At 38.1% G+C, this 26,117-nt stretch overlaps 6 protein-coding genes across 9 annotated transcripts; 3 read left to right on the top strand and 3 right to left on the bottom strand.

The window, feature by feature from the left end:
* Positions 1 to 76: 76 nt before the first annotated feature.
* Positions 77 to 3,253, top strand: LOC117629736 (pentatricopeptide repeat-containing protein At3g62890-like). Its single transcript, XM_034362326.1, has 2 exons — positions 77 to 3,026; positions 3,139 to 3,253. Exon 1 carries the CDS (start codon positions 124 to 126, stop codon positions 2,512 to 2,514), a length of 2,391 nt encoding a protein of 796 aa, XP_034218217.1. The 5' UTR covers positions 77 to 123; the 3' UTR covers positions 2,515 to 3,026; positions 3,139 to 3,253.
* Positions 3,171 to 5,364, bottom strand: LOC117629737 (putative pentatricopeptide repeat-containing protein At1g56570). The gene is made up of 2 exons (XM_034362327.1): positions 4,713 to 5,364; positions 3,171 to 4,541 (listed from the first exon to the last, which is right to left on the bottom strand). Exons 1-2 carry the CDS (start codon positions 5,322 to 5,324, stop codon positions 3,330 to 3,332), a joined length of 1,824 nt encoding a protein of 607 aa, XP_034218218.1. The 5' UTR covers positions 5,325 to 5,364; the 3' UTR covers positions 3,171 to 3,329.
* A 465-nt stretch (positions 5,365 to 5,829) lies between these two features.
* LOC117631506 (protein RTF1 homolog) lies at positions 5,830 to 9,480 on the top strand. Its single transcript, XM_034364712.1, has 2 exons — positions 5,830 to 6,010; positions 7,314 to 9,480. The coding sequence occupies exon 2, from the start codon at positions 7,356 to 7,358 to the stop codon at positions 9,282 to 9,284; it is 1,929 nt and encodes a 642-aa protein (XP_034220603.1). The 5' UTR covers positions 5,830 to 6,010; positions 7,314 to 7,355; the 3' UTR covers positions 9,285 to 9,480.
* Positions 9,481 to 10,143: 663 nt separating this feature from the next.
* Positions 10,144 to 14,344, bottom strand: LOC117630790 (alkaline/neutral invertase A, mitochondrial-like). The gene is made up of 6 exons (XM_034363569.1): positions 13,224 to 14,344; positions 12,620 to 12,779; positions 12,192 to 12,403; positions 11,265 to 11,758; positions 11,124 to 11,172; positions 10,144 to 10,861 (listed from the first exon to the last, which is right to left on the bottom strand). The coding sequence occupies exons 1-6, from the start codon at positions 14,016 to 14,018 to the stop codon at positions 10,535 to 10,537; spliced, it is 2,037 nt and encodes a 678-aa protein (XP_034219460.1). The 5' UTR covers positions 14,019 to 14,344; the 3' UTR covers positions 10,144 to 10,534.
* An 837-nt stretch (positions 14,345 to 15,181) lies between these two features.
* Positions 15,182 to 24,493, top strand: LOC117630052 (chloroplast stem-loop binding protein of 41 kDa b, chloroplastic). 3 transcript variants are annotated; one of them, XM_034362775.1, is made up of 10 exons: positions 15,251 to 15,397; positions 21,340 to 21,474; positions 21,653 to 21,739; positions 21,834 to 21,924; positions 22,043 to 22,097; positions 22,679 to 22,739; positions 23,276 to 23,497; positions 23,616 to 23,732; positions 23,820 to 23,909; positions 24,004 to 24,493. In XM_034362775.1, the coding sequence occupies exons 1-10, from the start codon at positions 15,287 to 15,289 to the stop codon at positions 24,181 to 24,183; spliced, it is 1,149 nt and encodes a 382-aa protein (XP_034218666.1). In that variant the 5' UTR covers positions 15,251 to 15,286; the 3' UTR covers positions 24,184 to 24,493. The 3 variants fall into 3 exon arrangements, with proteins under 3 accessions (XP_034218665.1, XP_034218666.1, XP_034218664.1); XM_034362773.1 differs by lacking the exon at positions 15,251 to 15,397 and adding an exon at positions 20,883 to 21,214 and having other exon boundaries at positions 24,004 to 24,470; XM_034362774.1 differs by lacking the exons at positions 21,340 to 21,474; positions 21,653 to 21,739; positions 21,834 to 21,924; ... (4 more) ...; positions 23,820 to 23,909; positions 24,004 to 24,493 and adding exons at positions 15,628 to 15,762; positions 15,885 to 15,971; positions 16,073 to 16,510; positions 16,769 to 17,203 and having other exon boundaries at positions 15,182 to 15,397.
* On the bottom strand, positions 17,297 to 20,653 carry LOC117630051 (AP-3 complex subunit mu). Of its 2 annotated transcripts, XM_034362771.1 has the most exons (8): positions 20,439 to 20,653; positions 20,121 to 20,220; positions 19,870 to 19,980; positions 19,693 to 19,782; positions 19,134 to 19,381; positions 18,457 to 18,666; positions 18,011 to 18,218; positions 17,297 to 17,748 (listed from the first exon to the last, which is right to left on the bottom strand). In XM_034362771.1, the coding sequence occupies exons 1-8, from the start codon at positions 20,471 to 20,473 to the stop codon at positions 17,503 to 17,505; spliced, it is 1,248 nt and encodes a 415-aa protein (XP_034218662.1). In that variant the 5' UTR covers positions 20,474 to 20,653; the 3' UTR covers positions 17,297 to 17,502. The 2 variants fall into 2 exon arrangements, with proteins under 2 accessions (XP_034218662.1, XP_034218663.1); XM_034362772.1 differs by lacking the exon at positions 20,439 to 20,653 and having other exon boundaries at positions 17,360 to 17,748; positions 20,135 to 20,221.
* Positions 24,494 to 26,117: the final 1,624 nt, after the last annotated feature.

Genomic DNA, 26,117 nt, shown 5'->3' with positions numbered 1-26,117 from the left:
GGTGGGACTTTGGGGGACAAACATGGCGGGATTGAAGAGAACGAGACCATTTAGGCATTTACCAAGAACTGCCACTTGGGTTTTTCAACAAAGTTCAAACCTTTTAGCTTTCTCTCCATCTTAATGAGTTTGGCTAAATTAAAGCCTCTAACTTTAGCTGCAAAATCCACTTTGAATCACAAACCCATGTCCAAAACAACCATAAATTTGTCAATTTTAGAGACCCATTTGCCCAAATGCCAAAATCTCAAGCAATTCAATCCCATACTTTCTCAGATGATCCTCACTGGCTTCATCAGGGACACATATGCTGCAAGTAGAATTCTCAAGTTCTCCACCGACTCTCCCTTCGTTCACATTGATTTGTCCCTGAGAATTTTCAATCTGATTGAGGACGCAAATGGGTTCATTTGGAACACTATGATGAGAGCTTATATACAAAGAAACTGCCCTCAAAAGGCTTTAAATTTATACAAACTGATGGTGGATAAGAATGCGGAGCCTGATAATTACACTTACCCACTTTTGGTTCAAGCGTGCGCTATCCGGGTATCAGAGTTTGAAGGAAGACAGATACATAATCACATTTTGAAGACGGGTTTTGATTCAGATGTTTATGTTCAGAACACATTGATCAATATGTATGCTGTTTGTGAGAATATGAGTGATGCCCGGAACTTGTTTGATGAAATTCCTGTTTTAAATCCAGTGTCTTGGAATTCGATTTTGGCAGGGTATGTTAGGGCTGGGGATGCGGAGAAGGCAAAGCTTATATATGATCGGATGCCTGAGAGGAACACAATTGCTTCGAATTCTATGATTGTGTTGTTTGGTAGGACAGGTTGTGTAACTGAGGCTTGTCGATTGTTTAATGAACTGCCCGAGAAAGATATGGTTTCCTGGAGCGCATTGATTTCTTGTTATGAGCAAAATGAGATGTATGAGGAGGCTTTAGCTCTGTTTCTGAGAATGGTTGCTAATGGAGTTATGGTGGATGAGGTTGTGGTGGTCACTGTTCTTTCTGCATGTGCACGCTTATCAATTGTCCAGACAGGGAAATTGATCCATGGGCTAGTTGTGAAAATTGGAATTGAAGCTTATGTTAATCTTCAAAATGCCTTTATTCACATGTATTCAAGTTGTGGGGAAATTATGGCTGCCCAAAAACTGTTCAATGCAGCCTACCACTTGGATCAGATATCCTGGAACTCGATGATATCAGGGTACTTGAAATGTGGTTTAGTTGAAAAGGCTAGGACATTATTTGATTCCATGCCTGAGAAGGATATCGTGTCGTGGAGTGCAATGATATCAGGTTATGCTCAACATGACCGCTTCTCAGAAACTTTGGCATTGTTTCAGGAGATGCAGCTTCGTGGAATCAGGCCTGATGAGACCACTTTGGTGAGTGTTGTCTCTGCTTGCACTCATTTGGCGGCCCTTGATCTCGGCCAATGGATTCATGCTTATATAAGGAAAAATGGCCTTAAGATTAATGTATTTTTGGGAACAACCCTTATAAACATGTACATGAAATGTGGGTGTGTGGAAAACGCATTGGAGGTTTTCCAGGGGACTGCAGAAAAGGGAGTTTCTACTTGGAATGCTCTTATTCTTGGGTTGGCAATGAACGGGTTGGTGGAGAAGTCACTTGAAATGTTTTCAGAGATGAAAAAATGTGGCGTGGCACCTAATGAGATAACCTTTATTGGAGTTCTCGGGGCTTGTCGACACATGGGCTTAGTCGATGAGGGGCGCCGCCATTTTGATTCCATTGTCCAGGAACACAAGATAGAACCCAACGTTAAGCATTACGGTTGCATGGTTGATCTTCTGGGGCGTGCTGGTATGCTCAAGGAGGCAGAAGAACTCATTGAGAGTATGCCAATGACACCAGATGTTGCTACTTGGGGTGCCTTACTAGGGGCATGTAAGAAACACGGGGACCACGATATGGGAGAGAGGATAGGAAGAAAGCTCATTGAGCTTGATCCTGACCATGATGGGTTCCATGTATTGTTGTCGAATATATACGCTTCAAAAGGTAACTGGGATGATGTTCATGAGATTAGGGAAATAATGGTGCAACATGGGGTGGTAAAGATGCCAGGTTGTAGCATGATTGAAGCAAATGGAATAGTTCATGAGTTTTTAGCAGGAGATAACAAACACCCTCAAATAGAAGAGATTGAGAAGAAGCTAGATGAAATGGCTAAGAAACTGAAGATGGAAGGTTATGCACCAGATACGAATGAGGTTTCATTTGACATTGATGAAGAAGAGAAGGTAACTGCTCTTTTCAGACATAGTGAGAAACTCGCTATTGCCTTTGGGCTTATCTGTACAAGTCCGCCAACACCAATAAGAATAATAAAGAATTTGCGAATATGCAATGATTGTCACATGGCAGCAAAGTTCATCTCGAAAGCTTTCAATCGAGACATTGTGCTGAGGGATCGGCACCGGTTTCACCACTTTAAGCAAGGATCTTGTTCTTGCAAGGATTATTGGTAGCAGACTAGTATTACATAACCAAGTTGGTAAGAACATTATTCACCTAGTTAATGTTGGTTTATTGCTTTAGAACTTCTCCGGTTCTACCAAGAACTGGAAAGGCAGGGTGTGGCACCAACATGATGCTTTTGCAACCAAGCTACGTGCGCTGACCACACCAAATAGATCATGGGGTTGAAGATCAATGCAGTTACTACTACCTCTGCAAGGTGAAGGAAGGCAGAGTTTATTATGTTGGATAGAAGAATGAATTCAGAGTTCGAGAAACCAGTGGTGGACATCTAATGGAATGATCTGAACTGTACAAAAGGTCTCATGTTTCTCTCTTTTTCATGGTCACTGGTTCTAAATCTGAAGACACTCTCTGTAATAGCATCCCACCATATAATGATGTGAGCAACAATTACAATAAGAAACTTGTGAGCATTGCTTTTAAGGAATCTCTTACTCCAGTGAGCTTGGATGCTGTTTTGTTAGAATTTAGAATTTGATATGGGAGAGAACTTCATAAGGTACAGTGAGATGACAATGCAATTCATTAAATTCGATGTTGTTTAGCTATTTCTTTGTTGTTTCATATTTATGGCTGCATGTTAATTCAATTCTTTTCGAATAATATTGCAGGTTTGGAGAGAGCTGTTAACAAAGAACTCGTGATTCTCTGGAAAGCAGGATTTTCCCAAGATCGTTGTGTACATGTTGGCTTATAATAAAATGAAAAAACTAATCCTCTTTACCAGGCTGCCCAGTATCATATTCGTTTACAAAAACCTGAGGACATTCTGTTTTTATCAGTTAGGTGTTTCGGCTTCTGTTCAAGTTCCATCATCTAGGTCATGCATAGAGCAATTTAAATCATTTATGTGCTCTGCCTCTTTCATATGCAAAATCATAACTTGCAAAACTCCATATACCAACTTTATATGAGAACCCACCTTATCTCCTACAACAAAACTATAAACCTGGTTTCTTACCTCAATCCAACTCCTTCCCGCCTCTTTCTTATTCTCCATACCTCTCATCAACTTCCTTGTATTCGCAAATTCCCCCCATTCACCTTCAGCTGCATAAATATTTGACAACATCACATATGTGCCCACCATATTTGGCCTCAAATCTAACATCCTCCGAGCAGCCACTTTGCCTAGATGTGGAAGCTCATGTTCTTTACAAGCTCCAAGAAGTGCACCCCAAACAGACTCATCCGGCTTAAATGGCATACTCTCGATTAATTCATAAGCCTCCTCAACTCGCCCAGCACGGCCTAGCAAATCCACCACACACCCATAAATGTCCTGATCTGGAGTAATTTTATAATCATTTATCATAGATTTGAAATACCTCAAGCCTTCATCAACGAGTCCGGCGTGACTGCAAGCACTCAGAACTGCCATGAACACTATTTGATCAGGTCTTATACCTGATTTTACCATCTCATCAAATAATTCAACAGCCTCTTTTCCATATCCATGAGCCCCATATCCGATCATCATGGAAGTCCAAGAGACTAAATTTCTATGAGACATTTGACTGAAAATTTTGTGTGCGTCAGTTATGCTTCCACACTTGGCATACATGTCAACAAGGGCATTAGCCAATGCCAAATTCTTATTAAGGCCTCCCCGAATAATTCTGCCATGAACTTGTTCACCATAGTTTAAAACTGCCAAGTTAGCACATGCTGATATGACACTGCAAAATGTGAAGCTATTTGGACTAAACCCTTCTGTATCCATATGCGAAAATATAAGTAGGGACTCTTTAGAATCAAATCTTTCATATCCGGAAATTAAGGTGTTCCATGTGATCCAATCTCTTTGAGGCATTTCATGGAAGTACTGATTTGCCTCTGATAAACAACCAAACCTGCAATACATGTCCAGTATCGAATTCATGACAGGAAGATTGGACTCAAATCCGTGTTTAATCACTGCTGAATGTATTTGCTTGCCAAAAGTATGCGACCCGATTGAAGCACACGCTCTAATCGCAATTGAAAAGCTAAATGGGTTCAGTTCTGCTTCCTCCTGTTTTGCCAACACATTCAAATATTTCACGTACATTGCATAAAGTTATTTACACTGATACGAAGACTGAATTCTACATATGCTGTAACAAGATATTTACATATTACCTATAGAATTCTTCGAAAAACCAATTCGTTTAAGGAAATGTGTAAGGATGAATCAGCCACTTACCAGCAACATTTGGCGGAAAACTTGAAGCCCACTATAGCCATTACCTCTGTGAGTGAAGCCAGTGATCAAAGTAGTCCATGACACATCATTTTTTTCATGAATATCATTAAAGACCATGCATGCGTCGTCCATGCTAGCACAACAAGTAGCATACATGTCCATGAGTGCATTTTCCACATAAATGGATCCCTGCATGCCTTGCTTGATAGCCCCCCCATGAACCAATGCACCACACGAAAGAGCTTTCATGCCTTTACAAGCCTTCAGCACACTAGAAAAAGTAAAAGCATTTGGCTCCATTTCATTCCTCACCATCTCACAGAACAGAGCCCATGCATGGCTGTGGTGACTGCAAGACGTGTACCCAGCAATCATAGCAGTCCATGCAACCACGTCTCTCTCCGGCATTTCATCGAACAGCTTACGTGCTTCTTTGATTAATCCCCTTTCAAAACATGATTTAATTAAATTTGTAGCTAAAATATTGGGTCTTTTTGGTAAAAATGATGGGTTTAAATGGGTGGTAAAGTTCCAGGCCCACTGAAGTGAGTTTCTGATTATGGGTGGCATGATATGGAAATGAGTTCTGGATAGTGAATTTTGTGTGCTCATTTGTGCCGCACAAAGTCTTTAAACTCCTATTAATGGTGTTCCAAAGCATGCAATTTGGTTCATCTATTGAACTGAGAGACTCTTGTAGACGTGGATTAGGTGAGTTGGATAAGACAGTGAGCCTGTTCCGTTACACCCAAACTTGAGTTTGTAAATTAGATTAATTTAAATTATCATTTGTAAAATAATTTTTTTAAAATACTCTTAAATCAATAGATTCTATTCTATAAAAAAAAAATTAAAAATAAATAAAAATAAAAATCAGTGGGTTCATATTCCAGGACATACCCATTACACAAAATCCTTTGAGATGGGCTAAAGGCCCAAACGTTTTGTCAAAGTAGCCTTGTGTTGCCCACGCGGCCCTTAAATTATTCATATTTTAATCTTATTTTATGTTGGAAATTAGGCTGTTTTTCCTTTTTGAAATTGGCGGATTCTTTTCTACTATTCCTAGTTAGATATCAACCAACCTCCTCTATATAAGGCACACTCGTCGACTGTTGCTGCCACCGAGTCTGCACACATATAGCATACGAGGGTCTCTCACGAAACCTTGAAAATATCACTTTTCTGACTACTTTCCCGCACTTTCTCGGCCACCAAACATCCCAGGCATGTTCCTACTGAACCAAATTCTTCTGGTTTCTTAGGAAAATTGCTCTCATTACTCCCTGATCATAAAGGTAGCATCTTTCTCGTTCCCTCAAATTTCCTCAGCAGCCAAACATGGGTTTATGTGTTTTTTTTAATTATTATTTTTTATTTTCGAAAATGTTGTTTGGTTGGTTGTCTGTTAACTCTTGCACTGTGCTAGAATAGTTGTCACTGTTTCTTTGAGTTCTTGTCTACTTGAGCAACTGTAGGTGTTTTACTTTAACACAGCATATTATTTCTCTTTTTATTTTATGGTTTGGTGCAGAACTTAGAGACTTTGGGCTTTTCTGGTTACTAGTATGGATTTTCTGTGTTTTATTTTTTTTTCTCCCTTCAGTAGTTGCAATTTCTTGTCCTAGGTATAAAGGTTGCAACTTTTTTTATGTACTTTATTCATACATCCATGCAATTATAATTGTTGCATTTACTTTCTCCTTTTTGATATTTTCTTTGTAATATTATAGTAGGTGAATTTTGCAAGTTTTTTGTGCTAGAAAGTGAGATGGAATTTTGGCTAGTACTTTGGAGAGCCTTGACTTTACATTAGCATGTGGGATCCCCGGAAACAGTAAATTATGTGGAAAGTGAATCAGTCTGGAAGTATCATAAACTAGAACCTGTTTGCTTTGTTTGTCACTTTCTTTATCAGTTAAATGAGTTAGGGTTCTTGTTCATTCGCTAGTGATATATCTCCCGAGCTGATTTTGTTAATAATTTATGAGAGAAGAGTGCATTCAATAATCTGGATATTGTTCTTCTCCAAAAATAAATTTAGCCTCATAAAGGTTATAGTTCTAACTAACATGTGGTGAGAAAACGGTAGCATTTTAACCTACTCTCTATCTCTCTCTGCCGCACTCGCACGCACGCCCGTGCGCAATTGCTTCGTGCATATGGGTTATCAATTCTTAAGTTGTTAAGATCTATTCTTAAATTGCAAGATAATGGAATTATAAGATCTGTTATAAAAGTTGCGGGTTTGTGTAACGGCATTGTTAAGACCATCTCTTAAATAAAAGAATCAGGGAATCATCTTTATATGCATGAGAATCTTACTGAATAACTTGACTCAGTCTGGTGTCAACTTGAGTTGCATTTCTATCATATACTTTTAGATTCTGTGTGTCACTCTGATTTTGTGATAAGTTGGCTTTCCTATATTGGCGTAGATTACCATCATTGCTTGTAACCATCATTGCTTGTAACTCAAATATGATTATTGTGTATGGCTTATTTTGATACGCTTATGGTAACTATTAGTGAAACATCTCCTAAATATATATTAATCTTTCCTCTTGTGGTTGAACTTTGTCTTATGTACATTACAACCAGTAAAGGGAGGCATTATTGTAGCAGAGAGGCAGACAGCCGGACATGGCAGACTTAGAAAATTTGCTCCTTGAGGCAGCAGGAAGAACCAATTCAGCTGGGAAAAAACGGCAGCGACTTCCACCTAGGAAGCAACGTGGAGGTTCCTATTCTGATGACGGAAGTGACTCCAGGGATGAAGACTCTGATTATGATCGTAGTTATGCAAGCAGGAAGCCCTCTCGAGTTCCTCTGAAGAAGAGGCTTGAACATGAAAGAAGCAGTGATGAAGAAAGCGATTATGGCGATGGTTCTGACCATAAGGGTGAAAACAGTGATGACTCTGATGTTGGCCCTGATCTATACAAGAATGAAGCTGACCGAAAATGGCTGGCAGAGTTGAGTGAACTTGAAAGAGAGATGATTTTGACAGATCGGGCAGAAAAGAAAGATGGTAAGGATTTTATGGAGAAATTGAGATCAAAGAGAGGCAATGCAAGATCTACCCAATCAAGGAAAGAGACTTCTCCTCTTCCATTGTCTCGCGGTGTACGCTCATCAGCTAGGACTGCTGACAAGTCAGCTGCTATGGACGATGCATTGAATCAATTACGAGCAAAACGTCTGAAGCAACAAGACTCAAAGGCTCACCATAAGTTGAGGGACGCATTAAGAGCAAGTGAAGGTAGCCAGGGTACTTCACCGATCAAGAGCAAGTGGAGTCTGAGTAACTCCAGTCAAATTGAGAATGCAAGTGGGTTACACAGTGAAGATGAAGCATCAAGTGCAGATGGTGAATTGCTTGACAGCGATGATGACGTGTCAGAGCCACCAACATTTCAGGAGATAAAGGAAATTACTATCCCAAGGTCAAAACTTGCAAAATGGTTTATGGAACCATTTTTTGAGGAGTTAATTGTGGGTTGCTTTGTTAGGGTTGGAATTGGGAGATCATCAAGTGGTCCTGTCTACAGGCTTTGCATGGTTCAGAATGTGGATGCCATGAATCCTGACCGGCAGTACAAGCTAGAGGGTAAAGTCACACATAAATATTTGAATTGTGTTTGGGGCAGTGAAAGTTCTGCTGCCAAGTGGCAGATGGCTATGGTCTCAGATTCTGCTCCCCAGGAGGAGGAGTTTAAACAGTGGTTTAAGGAAGTAGAGCGTACTGCTGGCCGAATGCCAAGCAAACAAGAGGTATTAGAAAAGAGGGAGATGCTTCAAAAATCGAATACATATGTTTACTCAGCAACCACTGTGAAGCAAATGCTGCAGGAGAAAAAGTATGCCTCATCAAGGCCAGTAAATATTGCAGTTGAGAAGGATAAATTGAGGAGGCAGTTGGAAATTGCAGAAAGTAAGGATGATGAGGTGGAAGTTGAGAAGATCAAGACAAGGCTCCAGGAATTGGAAGCATCCAGGCAAACCCAGGGGAAAGATACCAAGGCTTTTAGATTAGCTGAGATGAACAGGAAGAACAGGGTTGAGAATTTTAAAAATGCTTCAGGATTGAAACGAGTGAATATGAATCTGAAAGCTGGGGAGGCTGGTTATGATCCATTCTCAAGAAGATGGACTAGATCGAGAAATTACTATGTTGCAAGGCCTGGAGGAGGAGGTGATGAAGCTGCTGAGGCAACAGTCGGAACTGCAGGTGTAGCCAGTAACGAGGACAAAGCAACAGCAACAGGAAAGAGTGGCATGGAAGCAACAGAGGCAGCGCTGGAAGCTGCAGCTGGTGCAGGGAAGTTGGTTGATACAAGTGCTCCAGTGGACAAAGGGACAGAGTCAAATATGCTGCACAATTTCGACCTGCCAATCTCGTTGGCTCCACTTCAGAAGCTTGGTGGACCTCAGGGCGCTCAGATTGCATACATGACGAGGAAACAAAAGATAGAAGCAACAGTTGGGTGCCGAGTGCGGGACGACGGGAAGAAGCATGCTTCGACACTGTCTGTTAATGACTATATCAGAAGAAGAGGGCTTCTCAACTAGATGCTCCACCCTGCTATCCGTTTAAGTAGTGGTTTGTAAGCTTTGCTTCTTTAGTTGGGTGAAGCCGCTCTTATAGTGTTATCGTTAGTCTAAATTTATATGCACCTTTCCAGGACTGTTTTTTCCCCCAACTTTCAAGAAACTTTCAGTCCATTTTCTCTAAGTCTATCATATTGCATTATCTGGTTTACTGTTACGAATGCAAATTTTATGCTCAGTACTTAGTGAAAAAAGATCAATGGGTCCATAGCTCAATGGTAAGAGCATTTGCATTAATGGTCTCAAGTTCAAACCCCAATGACACCTCCCCCTCCCCCTTTCAAACTATGACAAACAAAAAAAGGTGGAAAAAGGCAAATTTAAAGAGCCTCAGCTAAGTGAACAAACCATTCACAAACCTGGTAATAATTATATATTTAAAAAAAATAAAAACTACAGGTTTTCTCTAAAGAAATTTCAAAATAAGTCTGAAAGTCCCTCTGTTTGAATGAATGAATTGAAAATTGTATATAATTTTTAAATGACGGAATTTAGATCTTCATTGTTTGAATTTATGGCATTTAATACTTTCAACATTTGGATTTATTTATGTCGAATTTTGTAAATGACATAAATTATAGTGAAAAATGAATTACTGCTCAATAAAAATTACAAAATAACGCCGCTTTTGGGGGAAATTAAATTCGGGAATCTTACTTTTCAATTTCCACGATTTTTTATGGGCATCATTTAATAAGTTTCTTGTTTAAGTTACCAAACAATGGAAATAACAATTTCTTCTCTTCAATTTCCGACTTTTAGCGAACTTCCGAGTTATTTTCTTCCATCCGAACGGAGTCAAAATCAAACTCTTACTCTGTTAATACAATATAATTCAATTATCCATTATTCGGTGTTAAGTACAAGTAGAAATGTCAATTATCAGAAACCAAAAGGCATTCTGTAAAAGATACATGGAGTAATGTAAACATGTAGTAATTGTTACTAGTACATACAGATGACAGATTACCTTTCCTGCGGTACCCTTAATATTCCCACCATACTTGGTCATTTTAGTTGCTCATTCCGATCAACTCAACTGATTAATCGGATGGCAAAACAAATGCAAATATCAGAATATAAGAAACGAAAACTGTATAATGCACTTTGAAGTCGACGACTGTTCTCTATCCACTTTTTAGTACCCTATCCTAAACTTGTTGCTGTACAGTACAAAGGCCAAATATTTGCCCTTGAAAGAATGAGTCTCATTATATGAGAATCTGAGACTTAGCAGCGCCTCTGGAGCATTTTTTGCGGCCGCTCTTGCTAAGTGCACAAACACAGATCTCAAGAAGTTCATAATCTTCGTCCCAGAATAACAAGGCCGCCTTCTCCGGATTCTCCAACAGCATTTTAGTTGTGAGGTACCCAGCAATAGTCCATGTTTGGTACAGTCGCGATTGCTTTCCGATAAACTTCCCAGTTCTGGTATCGTAGTATTCAGGCCAGCGGTCTGATCGAAGCCTCTTCTCAGCCAAATCAGCTGCCTTTTGAGCTAGATCAATTCTGCCCATCTTGAGGCACGCCAATGTGAACTGAAATAGGATAGCAAAAGAATTTGAGAGGGAAAAGCTAAATTTGAATACATACTTAAAGAAGAAGGGAGGTATGCTGAACATGACCACAGATCACATTTTTAAGTCTCTGCTACCTTCCCTGCCTAACTTCTTCACTGAACCTAAACTACATAAATTCTGAAAGTTTCCAATCCCATAATATACAATGGTTGTATCATGACATCCAATTCCACAAAAATGAGAATTCCTCAAAGTATTTATCTAGCCAGGCAAGGCTTACCTGCCAGAGGAGTGTCGGCCAAGATCCACCATTATGATATGACCAAGGGCTGTAGGAGTCAAGACAAACATATTTCAGTGATCATGAACAAATTTGACGGTACAAAAAGACAATTAGCAAAAAAATGTGCAGGCAACTCACGTATTCTTCGGGTCACTGCCAGTTATTATACGCCATTCTTCAAATTCCAAGGCAGGATAGCATATCTTAAGTGGCATATGCCCCACAAGATCATCCCATTTGGCTTCTATCAAATTCAGTACAGAGTCATTTTGCTTTGGAGTACCCAAAGATGAAACAATGGACCAAAGATTTCCAAGAGTGAAAAACCTAAAGTCCATGTGAGCTGGTTGTAGATTGCCAATAAAATACCCGCCTTCCTCTGGAATCCAGTCCATTAACCACAAAGGAATTTGTTCAGGGTAGATATTGAACTTGTTGGTGGCCTCTGTAGAGTACTCTTCTGTCTTATATCGATATATCTCATTTATCTTTTTCATATCCACCCAGTAATATTCTCTGATGTGGAATGACAACGCGCTGAGTCTGTTGTTGATTGCCCTTACCAAAATTTTGGATCCATCATTTAGAGCAAGCATCTCACGGGAGCACCGAAGAGCTGAGTAAAATAAGGCCTGAAGAATCATATTTGGCACAAATGATATTAGCCCAATGCGATACATAATGTAACTTGAATATGATGCACTAAAACCAATAACACATGGCTGTAATAAGGATGGAATGACCATATAAAAACTGGCATGGTATCATACAAAAGGACATGAACAGGACGCAGCCCAAGATTCTTAAAAAACAGAAGGACGTGAACAGGAAGCATAGTTTTAACAATTTTCAGTATTTATGTTCAACAAGGAAACCACCAACATCCTTAATTTGGACCTATAACCTGTTCCACGTCCTTTTTTACAGTCTCTTAAAGGGCTCTAAGTGTGACATTCAAACAAAGTAGCCCTCTTATTGTAGACTACAGAAAGAACATAAATTGATGAATACTTTAACATCTAATAAGCACCCTCAAGGACTATGCAAAGCAGCTTTTCAACTCACTTGGATCTCAAGGGGATGACCATGGATACCCATACGTCGGTCTATCATGCAGGAGCCATCTGTGACTAAAAGAGAAGGAAACATATCAAACCCATCAGTTAAGCACAGGTTCAGGATCATTTTCAAGCCTGTTTGAACATCCACCCTTTCCTGTAATGCATAGTCACCAGTTATCTTTCCATAAGCCCTCAATAGAATAATCCACCATAATCCTGCCAGAGAAGTTACACAAATAACAAACCATTAGTCATTAGATACTACAACAGAGGAAATTCTTTAAAAATGAATTCCTTCCAAGAAAATCTACAAGATGCACAGGATGAGCACCCAATAACACCAGGATGGCAACAGCAGCAGACTGTGTGCAGCATCCTATAAAAGAATCACATTTTTCATTGGCACAACCAATAAAGTTCTGATATACTTACCAGAATCCACAGGTGCAACCCGGCCAATAGCTGATTCACCAAAATCGGGATCTAAAACTTCTTCGTATTTATTCCCATCAAGAGGCACAGTTCTAACTTTAAAACTTGCAGGCATCAATCCCTGCCCTGGGCTATAGCAATCAACAGTTTTCTCCCAACTCTAAGATGAAAGCAACATATAATTAGGAATTCAAGAAACCTGAATAATTAATTCAAGGTACACTAGCAAAGAGTGTGGTCCACATAAAAATTTACTGAAGTTATCTATAACATCAATAACTTGAGGGAGAACCATTTTTGTTAAAATATATAGCAGTTGATACGTATCACCACAGAAGAATGTAAAGCTTCACCAAAATCAATGGAATATATGTTTTGGAAAGAAAATATGCATGAAGTCAATCCTTGAAATCCAAAATTAGCAATGTCTAAATGAAATAAAAAGGAAATTTGAATATTTGACAACTTGTTAATTGATAAACCAAAGATAAATAAGGTTCCAAACTTTCTATTCATATGGGTTAATCATTCATTAAAAAAGTGATAACATGTATAATCAATGCTCGAGAGGAACGAAGTTCGATAAGTGGATGTGAATGATTACCTGCAATTGCAATGTATGAAGAAGGAAGTTCTTCACTATCTCTCCTTCTCCCTTAAGCAAGAATGCAAGCGCTGATGGAACAAAATCACGGATAAAGACCTGATCATAATTCAATGTTTGCTTGTCACCCGGATCATTTGCTGCAACAGTCCCCACAGGAGTCCCACAATACATCACAACCGAATCCCTCAATAGCTTCCATGCGTCCTTCTCAATATCTGAATACTCTCTCTGCGAATTCACAACCTTAGCTTCATCCAAACCTTCCTGATTACTTACATTCTGTTTTTCATCACTAAATTCTATCCTCGACTCTTCCTCTCTCACAACATTCTCATCCTTATCAATTCTTTCCACTGTCACAGGCTTGACATTGATACTACCCTGAACATATATCCTCTCAAAATTGTTCTCATTCACACGGGTCTCAATCGACGTCGAAAGGTTTCGAAACTTGGATGCAAGCCTAGCAATCACAGAAACACCCCTACTAGTTGTGCCAACACTATAAGACCTAGATATAACCCCAGATTGGCCAAAACTCCAACTGGGAACCTGAGAAGCTTTGAGTGCATCTTCGAAAACGTGTCCAGAGCCCGAAACACGAAAAGGGTTGGTGTGAAATTGGCATATCTGCTCAAAATTGACGCAAAAATTGGACAAATTTCCATTCTTTGCTAAACCATGGTAGCATTTTGCAGGTGGGAACCCGAAAAGCGCCGAGTTTCGACAACTAGTTAGGATTCTACAAGTGGGTTTCATTGTCCAGTGACAAAGCAGACTAAGGGAATTCATAACAAAGAATAAGAAATCTGATTGATGAGCAAATCCAAAACTTTAAAAGACGTACGAGATATTATAACTATATGCATATACAGCTACCCTGTTCCTTTGAAGATTGAGATATAGATAACAGCGTTGGGGTTTTCTTCAAACTTACAGAGAGGGAAGCCGCTCATCAGAGGAAGAGAGATTGTGGCAAAAGTAAATGGTGTCTGAAAATTTTGGATGAGAGATTGGCTCAGATTAAATGGGGAAGTTAGCTTTTATACGTAAGCGGTGGCGCGTTGGAGACTGCGTTGAAAAAGGACTCGCTTGGCAGAGAAAATTAATTCTTAGATATTTTTCTATATAAATGAAGAAAAAAAATGAAAATAATAATAATAATAATAAATAAAGTTATCATGAAAATTATAATGGAAACTCTATTTATGACAATTTCTAAGTAGATTTGCTTTTCTTTGGCAGAAAATAAGTAGAAGAAAAATAGAAAATTTACTAAAAGAAAAATAGAAAATGTAGATGTAGGCAAGTTTGATGTTTCCTCCAAAAGCATAAAAAATGGCGGCTTCTCCACGTTATACGGTACTTAGGGCCTTGGGCAAGTCTTAGTTAAGATTTTTATTTTAATTGTACGCAAAAATATAGCTATTTTCTATTTTATCATGGTATTTACTATTTTTCGTTATGGCCGTTTAATTCGTGGACGTAGGCTTTGGAGTTATATTATATTGGATTTGCAGGTGAGGGATAGTGTTGGTGACGTGTCCATGGATTGGTATCTACTACTTTTCAATGTTTTCATCTGCCAATGTGCGCTCGAGACCAATCCAAATCTCAACACTAAGGAAAAAATTTATAGTTTAAGTGGTTAAGAACATTTGTTTCTGCATTCGAAGTCTTAAGTGGGTTTGATTTCCCTTTCTCTTAATATTACTTATATTAAAAATAATAATAAAATAAAATAAAATAAATCTCTGGCACCACTCTAGAATTCTTGCTAATAATAATGGTCATTGGCTCATTTTAAAATTTTCTGGGCCAATATTCAAAATCAAAACCTCTGTCAAATGGGTTTGGAGATATGGCCCATTTTTGTTGGACTGACTTGGTATTGGGCCTCAAATTCATCTTTTCCATCTGTGTTTTTCTTTTCTTTTAGCATTTTTGGGCAGTGTCAGGTAAAGTAGTTAGTTAATGATATGGTATGATTATGAATGATAAGGCTGTGGATATAAGCAACAAAATCCAAGAAAAGGAAAGGAGGAGGAGGATAGGAAAACATGGCAAGGTTGGTGGTAGTGCAGCATCAGCAGCAGAGACAACCTTCTCTCTCTCCTCTCCCTTCTTCTCTCTCTGACTTCAATGGCACCAGACTCCACACTCAACTCCAGGTTCTGCTTTCTGTGTCAGTCTTTGACAAATTTTGTTCTACTTTCTGTTCTAAGTTCCACAATGTTGGGAATCTCAATGGACTGATTTACCTAATAAATGGATGGCTTGTTTTCTTCGATGATAATTTTATAACTTGGCAATTCTTTTAAGCCCTATTAGCTTTGAAGACATCCTTCTCAGAGCTTGGCTACAAGTAATGTAGTTCTTAACATCAATATACCATTTCCAGTATAGGAGAAAGGTATCACAGCCAAAAGAAGCATTACATGTTACAGCATCAAATGCAAAGAAGAGTCTTACAGTGGGTGGCATCCAATCCATTGGCGTGTTCTTGTCAAGACTTTTCGTCAAAGACGGTCTTCAGGTACTTACCATTTTCAACAATTTTGTCTTTCCTTTTTCCTTTTGCTTATGTGTCTTCTGCCTTTCGTTCTAGTTTTCCATTTCTTATGTCTCAGGCACTTGACTTTGAACTTACTTTGGCAGCTGAGTTTGCTTAGCAGACCAAGAACACCCATCACAGAGCAATTGTCAGGTGAATCAAATAAGGATTGTGCTTATTTTTCTTCAAAGGTATGCTAGAAAGTTGTCCTCTATGGCACACATTTGTGAATTTGACATGAAAATTCCACATAATTTTTTCTACTTAATATATATTGCTAATATATAATCAGACTAAAGAATTTGCAGTTCCTAGGAGGAATGCAATGACCTTAATCTTGTCATCTTACATCTTCTCTGGAGTCAGTTTTCAGAGTGTTGCATTTGCTCAACAATCTGTTATTGGGTTAAGGGAATACATAGATAGTTTTGATGGGTATTCATTCAAGTACCCTTCAAACTGGATCCAAGTCCGAGGTGCTGGAGCAGACATATTCTTTAGAGACCCTTATGTTCTTGATGAAAATATCTCTGTGGAGTTTTCCTCTCCTTCATCCTCCAACTACAAGAGCGTGGAAGATCTTGGTCCGCCTCAAGAAGCCGGAAAGAAAGTACTTAAGCAGTACCTGACAGAGTTCATGTCTACAAGACTTGGCGTGAGGCGCGAATCAAAAATTCTTTCCACATCTTCAAGAATTGCTGATGATGGGAAACTTTATTATCAAGTCGAGGTAAGGTGGTGATTGATTGTGATGTTTGTAAATGTCTCTTCTATGCATTTTACAGCACTTATTAGATCAGCCATAATCTGCCTCAATGGTGGGGTTGAAGAACTCTAGGCTTCCTTTGGTTTGGTAGAAATTATATGATCTATGTATGCCAACCAATTCTGAAAGAAGCATTTCTCACTTTGATTATTTGCTTTAAGTTCTTTGCCTGCATTATTTGAGTACTTTATTTATCATGTTTTTTTGAAATGTGTTTTCTAGGTAAACATAAAATCATATGCAAACAACAACGAGCTGGCTGTTATGCCGAAAGACCGATTAGTCCGCATGGAATGGGACAGACGGTACCTTTCTGTCCTAGGAGTTGAAAACAATCAGTTATACGAGTTGAGATTGCAAACACCAGAAAATGTGTTTGTGGAAGAAGAAAGTGATCTTCGACGGGTTATGGAGTCCTTCAGAGTGAACAAGATTGCTGCTTAGATACCATAAGGTTGTACAAAATTTTGTAATCCAAGGTTTCCTTTTCCTTGTCATCCTTTCTCTTCGGATGCCAATTTTCAGTTCTGGTTATGCAAAACATCGATTGTTTAATTTGATGCATGCTCTTAGTTGTTGTAAGATTTTTCTTTGGTAGTATGTTATGTTGACCGCATTTGAGAAATTTGTCCAATTGAATGATGTGCCCAATTCCAATTTTTCGAAACCATTGTGGATGAATATGATAATCAAAACCAATAACATGAGGCAATTCAAATGTGAAATATTGAAAATTCTAACACCATCTCAAACAAACATTGTAATTTTTTTTTGTTCAGTCAGTATGTAATTTGCAGTACAGGGGACAAAATCTTCAGATATGAATTACACCTAAATTAAAGGAACTCTCAAGACCAAGATGCTATGTTACAAAAAACAAATTTACAAATGACGCATTGCAGTACATGATGACAATTAACCTCATTCCGAGCAACTTTGCAAATTGAAACTCATATTTATGACCTGACTTCAAATTCCCCTGCTCGAGTGAGAGCTCGAAAACCCTTGTAAGGCGGTTTTGGTAGATTTTTCAAATCCAGTTTATCTATTTGCAAGCCAGAGAGAGCAACACCCATGATCCTAAAACCCACTTGAAATGTGGGAAACACATGAAGGCGCTCTAATCCTGTCTCAAGTACTAATGTTCCAGACATTGCAGGGGCTTTGTCTTTAGGAATCCGCCCAATTGACCACGAGCAAGTCTACAAAAAACAAGAAGCTTTCATTATATTAAAACCAAAATCCAACCAGGAGAACTATGCATTCTCATACTTAACTTTTTCTGAAACTGCAGATATTGCAATCAGAAAGCATAACAGAAGTGAAGAATATTATTTGTCTTTAGAAAAGAAAAACAGAAGACATTCACTACAATTTCATCTAAGAATTACAACTGATAATCAAAATTCAAGGGCAGTTGTCATGCCAAGGATGAGTTAAATCACAATTCTGGGTTGTTAGTACCTTATTAGCAAGAATGTTCACTGTTCCATAATTTGAAGTCAGGTCAGCTGATAAAATGCATGGAGGCAGTTGAAATTGCACAGTTATTGAATCAATTGTCTTTCCAGGATCATTTCGTATTCCAACCAACACACTCACACGACATGTCCCGGCGTCTGAGGTTAGCTGGGGCTTTACGTAGATTGGAGAGCTCTTCAACTTTCTAACCCTGCATAAATAAGTATAGAATTATTTAGAAAATAAAACAAGGCCAGAGATACTGAAATCTGCACACTTTATTAAGTAGTCTTAGTATCTTCCCCCAAACTTATCCATATTGCACATTTAGATATTGAGCACCATAATAATTAACTATATTACCCTTTAACAAGCTACAGTACTGTCTAAAACTTAAATAAAAACAGAGTAAATTTTAATAACCTAAGTGTCCCTTTAACACCACACACCTGTAGCTCATCAGTTTAAACTGTCCATCAGGAGGCACAAATGACAGAATTTGTTGGGATTCCCAAGGGCGAAATCGAACACATGGATGGAATCTTACATCATCAAGAATAGAAGGGTTTGCAAATGAAAGAGTCAAATCAGGAACACCTGAGAGATGGGAGTTCACTTGCACTTCACCATATATCTCACATTTCACCAGGACCCCATCCCTGAGCAGCACACACACAACTTTAAGTACAAAACCTTGAGATATAAATTATAATCATACAAAGCATTCAATTATAACTACCAAGTCTGCAAATCTTCATACAATAATCATCACCATCCAAAAATGATAAAATTATAAATTAAATTGCAACCATTATCTTCAAGTAGATTATTCTCCTCTTCAAACTTCAGATAAGGCACTACTATTCTCATCCAACTTATTCAAAAAGATTGCGGACGCAAAAGGGTGAACAAAATTTTTCATTCACTTGAAGAGGCCATGTGATTCATATAGTTTGAAAAATGAATAGAATATCCCAAGCTCCTTATCTGTCTGTTTCTAGATTGTAAACAGTCACCAATTACGAACAGGAAGCATAGTCATTAATACATGGAATCTTTAATCCATACCAAAAAGAAAAGGATGGAGATATCTTATCAAAGCATTAAAAAAGAAAAAAAGATTGACCTGTTTACAATTGCATCCATTTCTTCAACAAGATCAACATAAACTTCATTGTTAGCATATTTCGGGTCTGCTGTTCTCCATGGAATGCAAGATGATGTTGCACCTGGAAGTGTGTCACTCATGTTGGAACTGTTGCCTGTCACAACACTCAACATCTTGTTAACTATATTTGGTGGAGCAATCATCTCTCTCAGAATATTAGGTTCTGTAGTGAGAGGGAAGCCATTGTCAATCATCTCATCCAGAAGCTGCACATTGCAGTAAAGATTTTGGTCAATTTAATAAGCAAAACTCAATATGGAAAACACTAGATTCTATCTAATTAGCAGCCAGGTCCTAGTCAGTAAACAATCACAGCCATGGAGGGTAAGATGTTGAACTAGGCCACGTTGCTAAAATTCTACATTGTAAGCTGTTGACGCAACAATCACAGACTTAGAGGGTAAAATCTGTCCACACAACAGACACGCATTCTAGGAGAAATTAAGACACTAGATGACAGTAATGCATTCACTTATGAAATCAAAATAAGCAGAATAAGTATACTTAAGACACTTGCCTCATATACGATGACAAAGTTATCTTTTATCAAGTCTTCATTCAAGCCACCAAGATAATCTGAAAGGACATCAGCTACCCTGCAAAGGAACTATAAGTCAAATGGTTAAAGGTCAATCTTGTTTAATGCATACATAATGACATCATAAATGCAAACTACATTCAGCATTGATATCACCTCAATGGCCATCAAAGGCGGCATTTCAACTTGCGTACATGCTAAAAACGTTATCCCCTCGCGAAGAATTTGGAAAAGATAATGGGTTGGTGAAGCAATCACTGGTTGCAGCTAATAACAAAACCACAAGTATTATATTGAGAAGCATAAAAAATGGAAACTGATAATGTGGCAACCCAAAAACTTAGAAATGAAGCTAGAAAATATATAATTTGGTAACCAAAAAATAAAGGCCAGATTGCCATAGGTACCTTGGGGAAATCACCTTGAGAAATGGTATGTTCCCAAAACCATGCACATATGGAACGGTCCACACGCTGCCCTGTAAGCTGTTTCTCCAGCATTACCTCACTGTGAAATCCCAAAAATTAGCATAAAGTGAAATCTTTTTTGTTCTACTAAAATTCGTCAATTAAATTTGGAGATCAAATGGGGAATCTCTAAAAGAGAAAATTCAATGACTAAATAAAAGCAATACAAATTCAACTGGGTTGAACGTGATTAAACAAAAGAACAAAAAAATAGTAATTAGCTATGATATAATAGAATTCACAGATTTGGCGACTAACCCAGAATCTGATAGCAGAAAAATGCACTGCAACATCTCTCTATTTTCGTCAAGGCGGTAAATTTAACGAGAGTGAAGCTTGCGGAGATTAATATAATCACAGATTAGCTCATTAGCATCTCTCTCTCTCTGAAGCCAACGAAACAGAAGAAGAAAACACCTGCTTTATCCTCTTCAACAGCAGAACTCTTCTTCTTCGCATCCAGCTTGTTGGATTCTGATTCAGTGATTGCTGGGCTACTGGGTTTTTTTACCATCAACCAATATTGTAGAACGAAAGAAAGGCCCAAAATTTAACCCGAAACCTAACCCAAATGAAAAGCCCAACCCAACTCATTGCCTTTTCGGAGCAATGGGCATTGCCGCTTTAAGGCGCGAAAGTGTTGGTCGGTACGGCGTCGTTTTGACATTGTATTTTTATTTTTTTGAATGGCTGAGGAGTCGATGGAGTGTGGATATAAACAAATCAAAAAAGAGTGGTGGTGGGTCATACCGTCTTATCCTCACTGAATGTTCGAAGGAGAGAACGCCAAGAGAAGAAGACGACGACGACGACATGAATATTTCAAGAATTTCAGTGAACCCAAAAGAGATAGAGAAAGAAAAAAGAAGAAGAAGGTTGGTCTCGTGGTGGATACAGAATTCTAGTAATAGAAGAGAGGCATGGCACGGTTGGTGGCTGTGCAACCGCAGCGGAGACACCCTTCCTTCTCTCTCCTTCCTCCTTCCTCTCTCTCTGACTTCAACGGCACCAGACTACTTCACTCCCAACTCCAGGTCCTCTCTCTCTCTTGTTTGAAATGAGTATAAGCTAGCTTGTTCGGTCAATTTAACTCATTTGTAGGAAAGTGTATAACTTTACATGCATTTCTTAGTTAGCGGCCATCTATTAATTGTTGCAGTGTAAAAGAAGGGTGTCACAGCCAAAAGTAGCATTACAAGTTACAGCATCAAGTGCAAAGAAGATTCTTATAATGGGGGGCACCCGATTCATTGGTCTGTTCTTGTCAAGACTCCTTGTCAAAGAGGGTCATCAGGTATTCTCATTCTCTTTCAAGTTTCGAACTTTTTACTTTCTATCATTTTCCCATTATGATTTTGCTTTTATTTTATTTTTTCAAGTTTTTTGTACCAATGTACTTGTAAACTGGTTTTTCCTTGAACAATGTTTTCAATACGTTGATAAGTTATATCATCAAGTTTTTATCTTGGCAGGTGACTCTGTTTACCAGAGGAAAAGCACCAATCACTCAACAGTTGCCAGGTGAATCCGATAAGGACTACACAGATTTTGCCTCAAAGGTATTGTACTAGTGTCACTGAGGATTTAAAGTCCTTTACTTTAACTTGGAATTCTTTCCCAGATTTCCATTTTCTAATAATCATGTTCGGCTAGATTTTGCACTTGAAAGGAGACAGAAAAGACTATGAGTTTGTGAAATCCAGTCTTTCAGCTGAAGGCTTTGATGTTGTTTATGATATAAATGGTGCGCATAGTCTTTACCTTTAGCCTCTGTACTTTAAAGTTTTGCACTAGAATAAAGTTCTTGTTTACTATACTTACGCTTCTGCGCAATAATCTGTACTTCTGTTGGAAATTTTCAGGACGAGAGGCAGAGGAAGTTGTGCCAATACTGGAGGGACTACCGAAGTTAGAACAGTAAGAACAGCCTACTGATGGATTTTCATATCCTAATTAGTAAAGCAACTTGATTATTTCACCTTTATTTCTTGATGGTTCGCCAGTATAGCCATCTTGTCCTGGATACGGTTTTAGATTGGGACTCGTTGAAGTAGAAGTCAACTCTAATTAGCAAACATGTTATGCTTTGTGTGTAATATTGGCTTCTGGTTAGAACCAGACTATCATAAGAGATTTTATCAAAATATTATAGAGTATGGAAGATTTTGAAATTCTACAATCTCTCTGTCATAAAATCAACCGAGGTTTACCATTTTATTATCTCTGTAAGGCGTACAGAAGATCAATGGTAATGATGTAGTGAGAGATGTGATTGTGAGTCAAAATGGAACTAAAGAATCAATCATGACCTGGAACAATCAACTTTTATAGTGCAGATTAATGATTATAGTTTGTTTGGCTACATTATTCTAAAACTTAACCAAACACTAGCAGGGTAGAACTAATGTTTTGAAGCGGAAAAGATATAGAGTTGCAGTTATTTTCTCTTCTATATAATGCCAAATTTTGGAAGATCTAAGAATTCCACTGATTCTCAGGTATATATACTGCTCTTCAGCTGGTGTCTATCTCAAATCTGATCAATTACCTCACTTTGAGGTATGTTTGATGTTATAAATGGCTTACTTATTCATGTTTTGGGAAGTTGGATCGTTGTTTAAAGAGCATGTAAACAAGGCTTTGTTTTCTGAATACAACTGTGAAATGTAATTTGATCTTTGTCAAAGGCAGAGATTGAAGAATAGCCTTCCCAATTAGACAAAATTATAAATGAAAAGGTTCTAAAACTTTTAACTCGATTTGAGCAGATGAAAATCAAGTCTGGAAATAATTAAGGCCAATCCAGACTTTGCCTACCTGAATTTGGCATGTCAGAAGATGCAAACATGCTTTTCTCATTGTTGAGCTCAGTCTCTTCTTAGCCGACATTTGTAGTTTTTAATATTACTCTTGTAGTGTGATTCAAATTTCAAATCAATCTTATCATGGCAGTGTGAAAATTGAAGCTTAATTAGTTGCTCTAGAGTATTGATGATGCTCTTCCTAACTTATTTTTCCTCTATGCACTTTTTTATCCCTTCCTATTTCATTTTATTGTCTTTCCAAAATCTTAACTTGATGGGGCCTGGTGATAGACCGATGCAGTTGATCCAAAGAGCAGGCACAAGGGAAAGCTTGAGACAGAGAGCTTGCTCGAATCAAAGGGTGTCAATTGGACTTCTATAAGGCCAGTCTACATCTATGGACCGTTGAACTACAACCCTGTTGAAGAGTGGTTCTTCCACCGGTTGAAAGCTGGCCGCCCAATCCCAGTTCCAAACTCAGGGATACAAATAACACAACTTGGTCATGTTAAGGTTAGTGCCGTGCCAGTCTTAATGTACTTTTATATATATATATATATATATATATATATATATATACATATTGTAATTGCAGCATGAGGGCAAGTTTTTAATGTGATTTCGTTTGCAGGATTTAGCGACAGCCTTCATTAAGGTTCTTGGGAATGAAAAGGCAAGCAAGGAAGTATTCAACATCTCTGGAGAAAAATACGTCACCTTTGATGGATTAGCAAAAGCATGTGCAAAGGTAATGACTGTCGATAAGTTTGTAGATTGACAAAAGATTTGTGATGTTCTCAAACTAAAGTCTGTCGTATGTTTTTTCTTTTGTTAGGCTGGTGGTTTTCCTGAACCTGAGATCGTTCACTACAACCCCAAAGAGTTTGATTTCGGCAAGAAGAAGGCATTTCCATTCCGTGACCAGGTGAATATGGTTGCAGAGCATGCATGGCTTGAAACAACCAAATAGTTTACAGCTTGAACAAGGTGGAACTGATTATGTTGTTGATTTGTTGCAGCATTTCTTTGCATCGATTGACAAAGCAAAGAGCGTGCTTGGCTGGAAACCTGAGTTTGACCTGGTGGAAGGTCTTGCAGACTCCTACAACCTAGACTTTGGTAGAGGAACTTTCAGGAAAGAAGCTGATTTCTCAACAGATGACATCATTCTTGGGAAGAGTCTGGTTCTCCAAAGCTAATTGCTATCATCTCTTTTGCTCCCTCCATTTTCATCAATCAGGATCAAGAGACTTGTTACTTCTCAAATCTATGGTGCTATAATTTTCCAAATTATTTTTCTTCAATGCAAATCCCCTTGAGCCAATTAGCAACCATCTTCCTTCAGAGGTTGGGATTTAGTCCAATGTCCAAACATTATCTTGAAACTTTCAGTGTCAAGTCCAGAGACTATCTAGAAATGTTAGTGCAAAAGTCCAACATATTATTAAAAAATAAACTGTGTGACTAGCCCTTTGAATTGTTCCAATGGATTGGGCTGGCGTAAGGCAATGAAATATATCTCATAAATGTAACTATCAACAATCAAAGATAAACAAAACAATTCCAAGCAATCACTCAGATTCAACCACATTGCTCTTTCTTTCTGGGGATACAATTTGAATATCGGTGCCTCTCAGAAGCAGCTTTGGGCCGATTTTGGCATGACAAAGTGAAAAAACAAACACTATCAGTTGGTACGGAGAATAAATTAAATTCGAACACATCATCTCGAGTGTTTCTATTAACAACTTCAACTACAAGTTTATTACATTTGCATCTGAGTATACCCTTCTTTAAAAGTTATAATTTTTTGCTTAGTTTAATTGGAAAACTATTCTAGGAATGAGAAAATCACATATCAAATCAATTGAACTTATCATTCACAGCGTAAGAAGGAAAGTTCCTATACTAAATATAAAAAAATTGCCAAAAGGAGAGTAGATACAAATCAGTGGCTCAAAATCAGGAAATGATAAATAATCCTTAAAATCTTGACCGTTAAATCAGAGATCCAAAATTTAAGGAATCGGTCATCCAAGAATATGTGACCGAATATTCTTTTTTAGAAAAATTAGCCATTTTCAGTCACTTTTCTCACTTTCTGCTATTTTCGTGCCAAGTAGGTCAGTCAATAGTCCAATAGTTCACACTCCATAAATACATTATCTTTTACTATAAAAACCCAAAATATTATCCAAAAGATCTGGTCGGTTAGCATTATCCTATGAAGTAATGGGGCCCCCTTATCCTAGTTTAATTCAAATTGGCCCCACCTATTTAATTTCTTGTGCTAATTAAACTCAAACGCGTCTTACTTTGGACCAACTAACAAAACTAGAAAAAAAAGAGAAATAATAATAAATAAATAAAAAAGAGGGGTGCCTGGTTGCTTCTAGGAGGGTCTACGGTCTACTTTATGCCACGTGGCGCAGCTCTGTTCTTGTAAGTTGGATGCTGCCACATGTCACTCCTCATGCAATCGCGGGACACGTAAAAAATCCAATGGACCCCACTGCACTAGAATATCCCAAAAGTGACCGGCTGTTTGGGTGAAAGTTGGTTTTTACGTGGTAAGATGTGATTGGCCGGCCCCGCGTTAGTAATTTGAGTCAACAGAGAGCGTGCCACGTTTCAGTGCTTTTTTCGACGTGGCAAAGAGCCGGTGAGTTTCGTGTGAGGAGATTTAGAGGTTTGGTCTTTTTCGTTTGGTTGGCACAGCAACCTCTCTGGTCGGTGGTGGTGGAGCAAATATAAACATATGTATTTCTTAATTTTCTATTATCATTTTACCCCTGCAGTTTTTTTTATAAAATAAAAATCATTGGTTTTGGCGCTTTTTATTCTTAATAGAAAGATATTTTCATGTTCAAACAAAAACAAATAAAGATATTTTTACGGGGAAATAAAAAAATCATTAATTTCAGTAAAAAGTGGAAATTTTTAATATATAATTTACTTTAAAATAAATTTCCCCATACTTTAAAAGAAGATATTGGGTTAATAATAAATTTCCCCACTACATGAAAGCAGCCTCGACAATTTCGTATGAATTGCACGTGTGATAATGAAAAAAATACAAGGTTAAAATCGTCTATGAAAATAACAATGGTGGACGTAGACTTGGAGGATCAAC

The sequence above is a fragment of the Prunus dulcis genome, chromosome 6, assembly GCF_902201215.1.
Source record: "Prunus dulcis chromosome 6, ALMONDv2, whole genome shotgun sequence".
In the NCBI taxonomy this organism is placed as follows: Eukaryota; Viridiplantae; Streptophyta; class Magnoliopsida; order Rosales; family Rosaceae; genus Prunus; species Prunus dulcis.
Note: the sequence above shows the minus strand (reverse complement) of the source record. Positions and strands in the feature narration are given on the sequence as shown.

Coding starts and splice junctions, on each gene's coding strand:
- LOC117629736 (XM_034362326.1), top strand. CDS start 124: ATGAGTTTGGCTAAATTAAAGCCTCTAACTTTAGCTGCAAAATCCACT.
- LOC117630790 (XM_034363569.1), bottom strand. CDS start 14,018: ATGAATTCCCTTAGTCTGCTTTGTCACTGGACAATGAAACCCACTTGT. Junction 12,404..12,619: donor GGTTGCACCTGTGGATTCTG/GTAAGTATATCA, acceptor CTTCTCTGGCAG/GATTATGGTGGATTATTCTA. Junction 10,862..11,123: donor GGCCGACACTCCTCTGGCAG/GTAAGCCTTGCC, acceptor ATCCTATTTCAG/TTCACATTGGCGTGCCTCAA.
- LOC117630052 (XM_034362773.1), top strand. CDS start 21,101: ATGGCACGGTTGGTGGCTGTGCAACCGCAGCGGAGACACCCTTCCTTC. Junction 22,098..22,678: donor GGACTACCGAAGTTAGAACA/GTAAGAACAGCC, acceptor ACTGATTCTCAG/GTATATATACTGCTCTTCAG. Junction 23,910..24,003: donor CATTTCCATTCCGTGACCAG/GTGAATATGGTT, acceptor GATTTGTTGCAG/CATTTCTTTGCATCGATTGA.
- LOC117631506 (XM_034364712.1), top strand. CDS start 7,356: ATGGCAGACTTAGAAAATTTGCTCCTTGAGGCAGCAGGAAGAACCAAT.
- LOC117629737 (XM_034362327.1), bottom strand. CDS start 5,324: ATGAGCACACAAAATTCACTATCCAGAACTCATTTCCATATCATGCCA. Junction 4,542..4,712: donor TTTTCCGCCAAATGTTGCTG/GTAAGTGGCTGA, acceptor TTGGCAAAACAG/GAGGAAGCAGAACTGAACCC.
- LOC117630051 (XM_034362771.1), bottom strand. CDS start 20,473: ATGTTGCAGTGCATTTTTCTGCTATCAGATTCTGG. Junction 19,981..20,120: donor CTCAAGGTGATTTCCCCAAG/GTACCTATGGCA, acceptor TTTTGTTATTAG/CTGCAACCAGTGATTGCTTC. Junction 19,783..19,869: donor CGCCTTTGATGGCCATTGAG/GTGATATCAATG, acceptor TTTGACTTATAG/TTCCTTTGCAGGGTAGCTGA.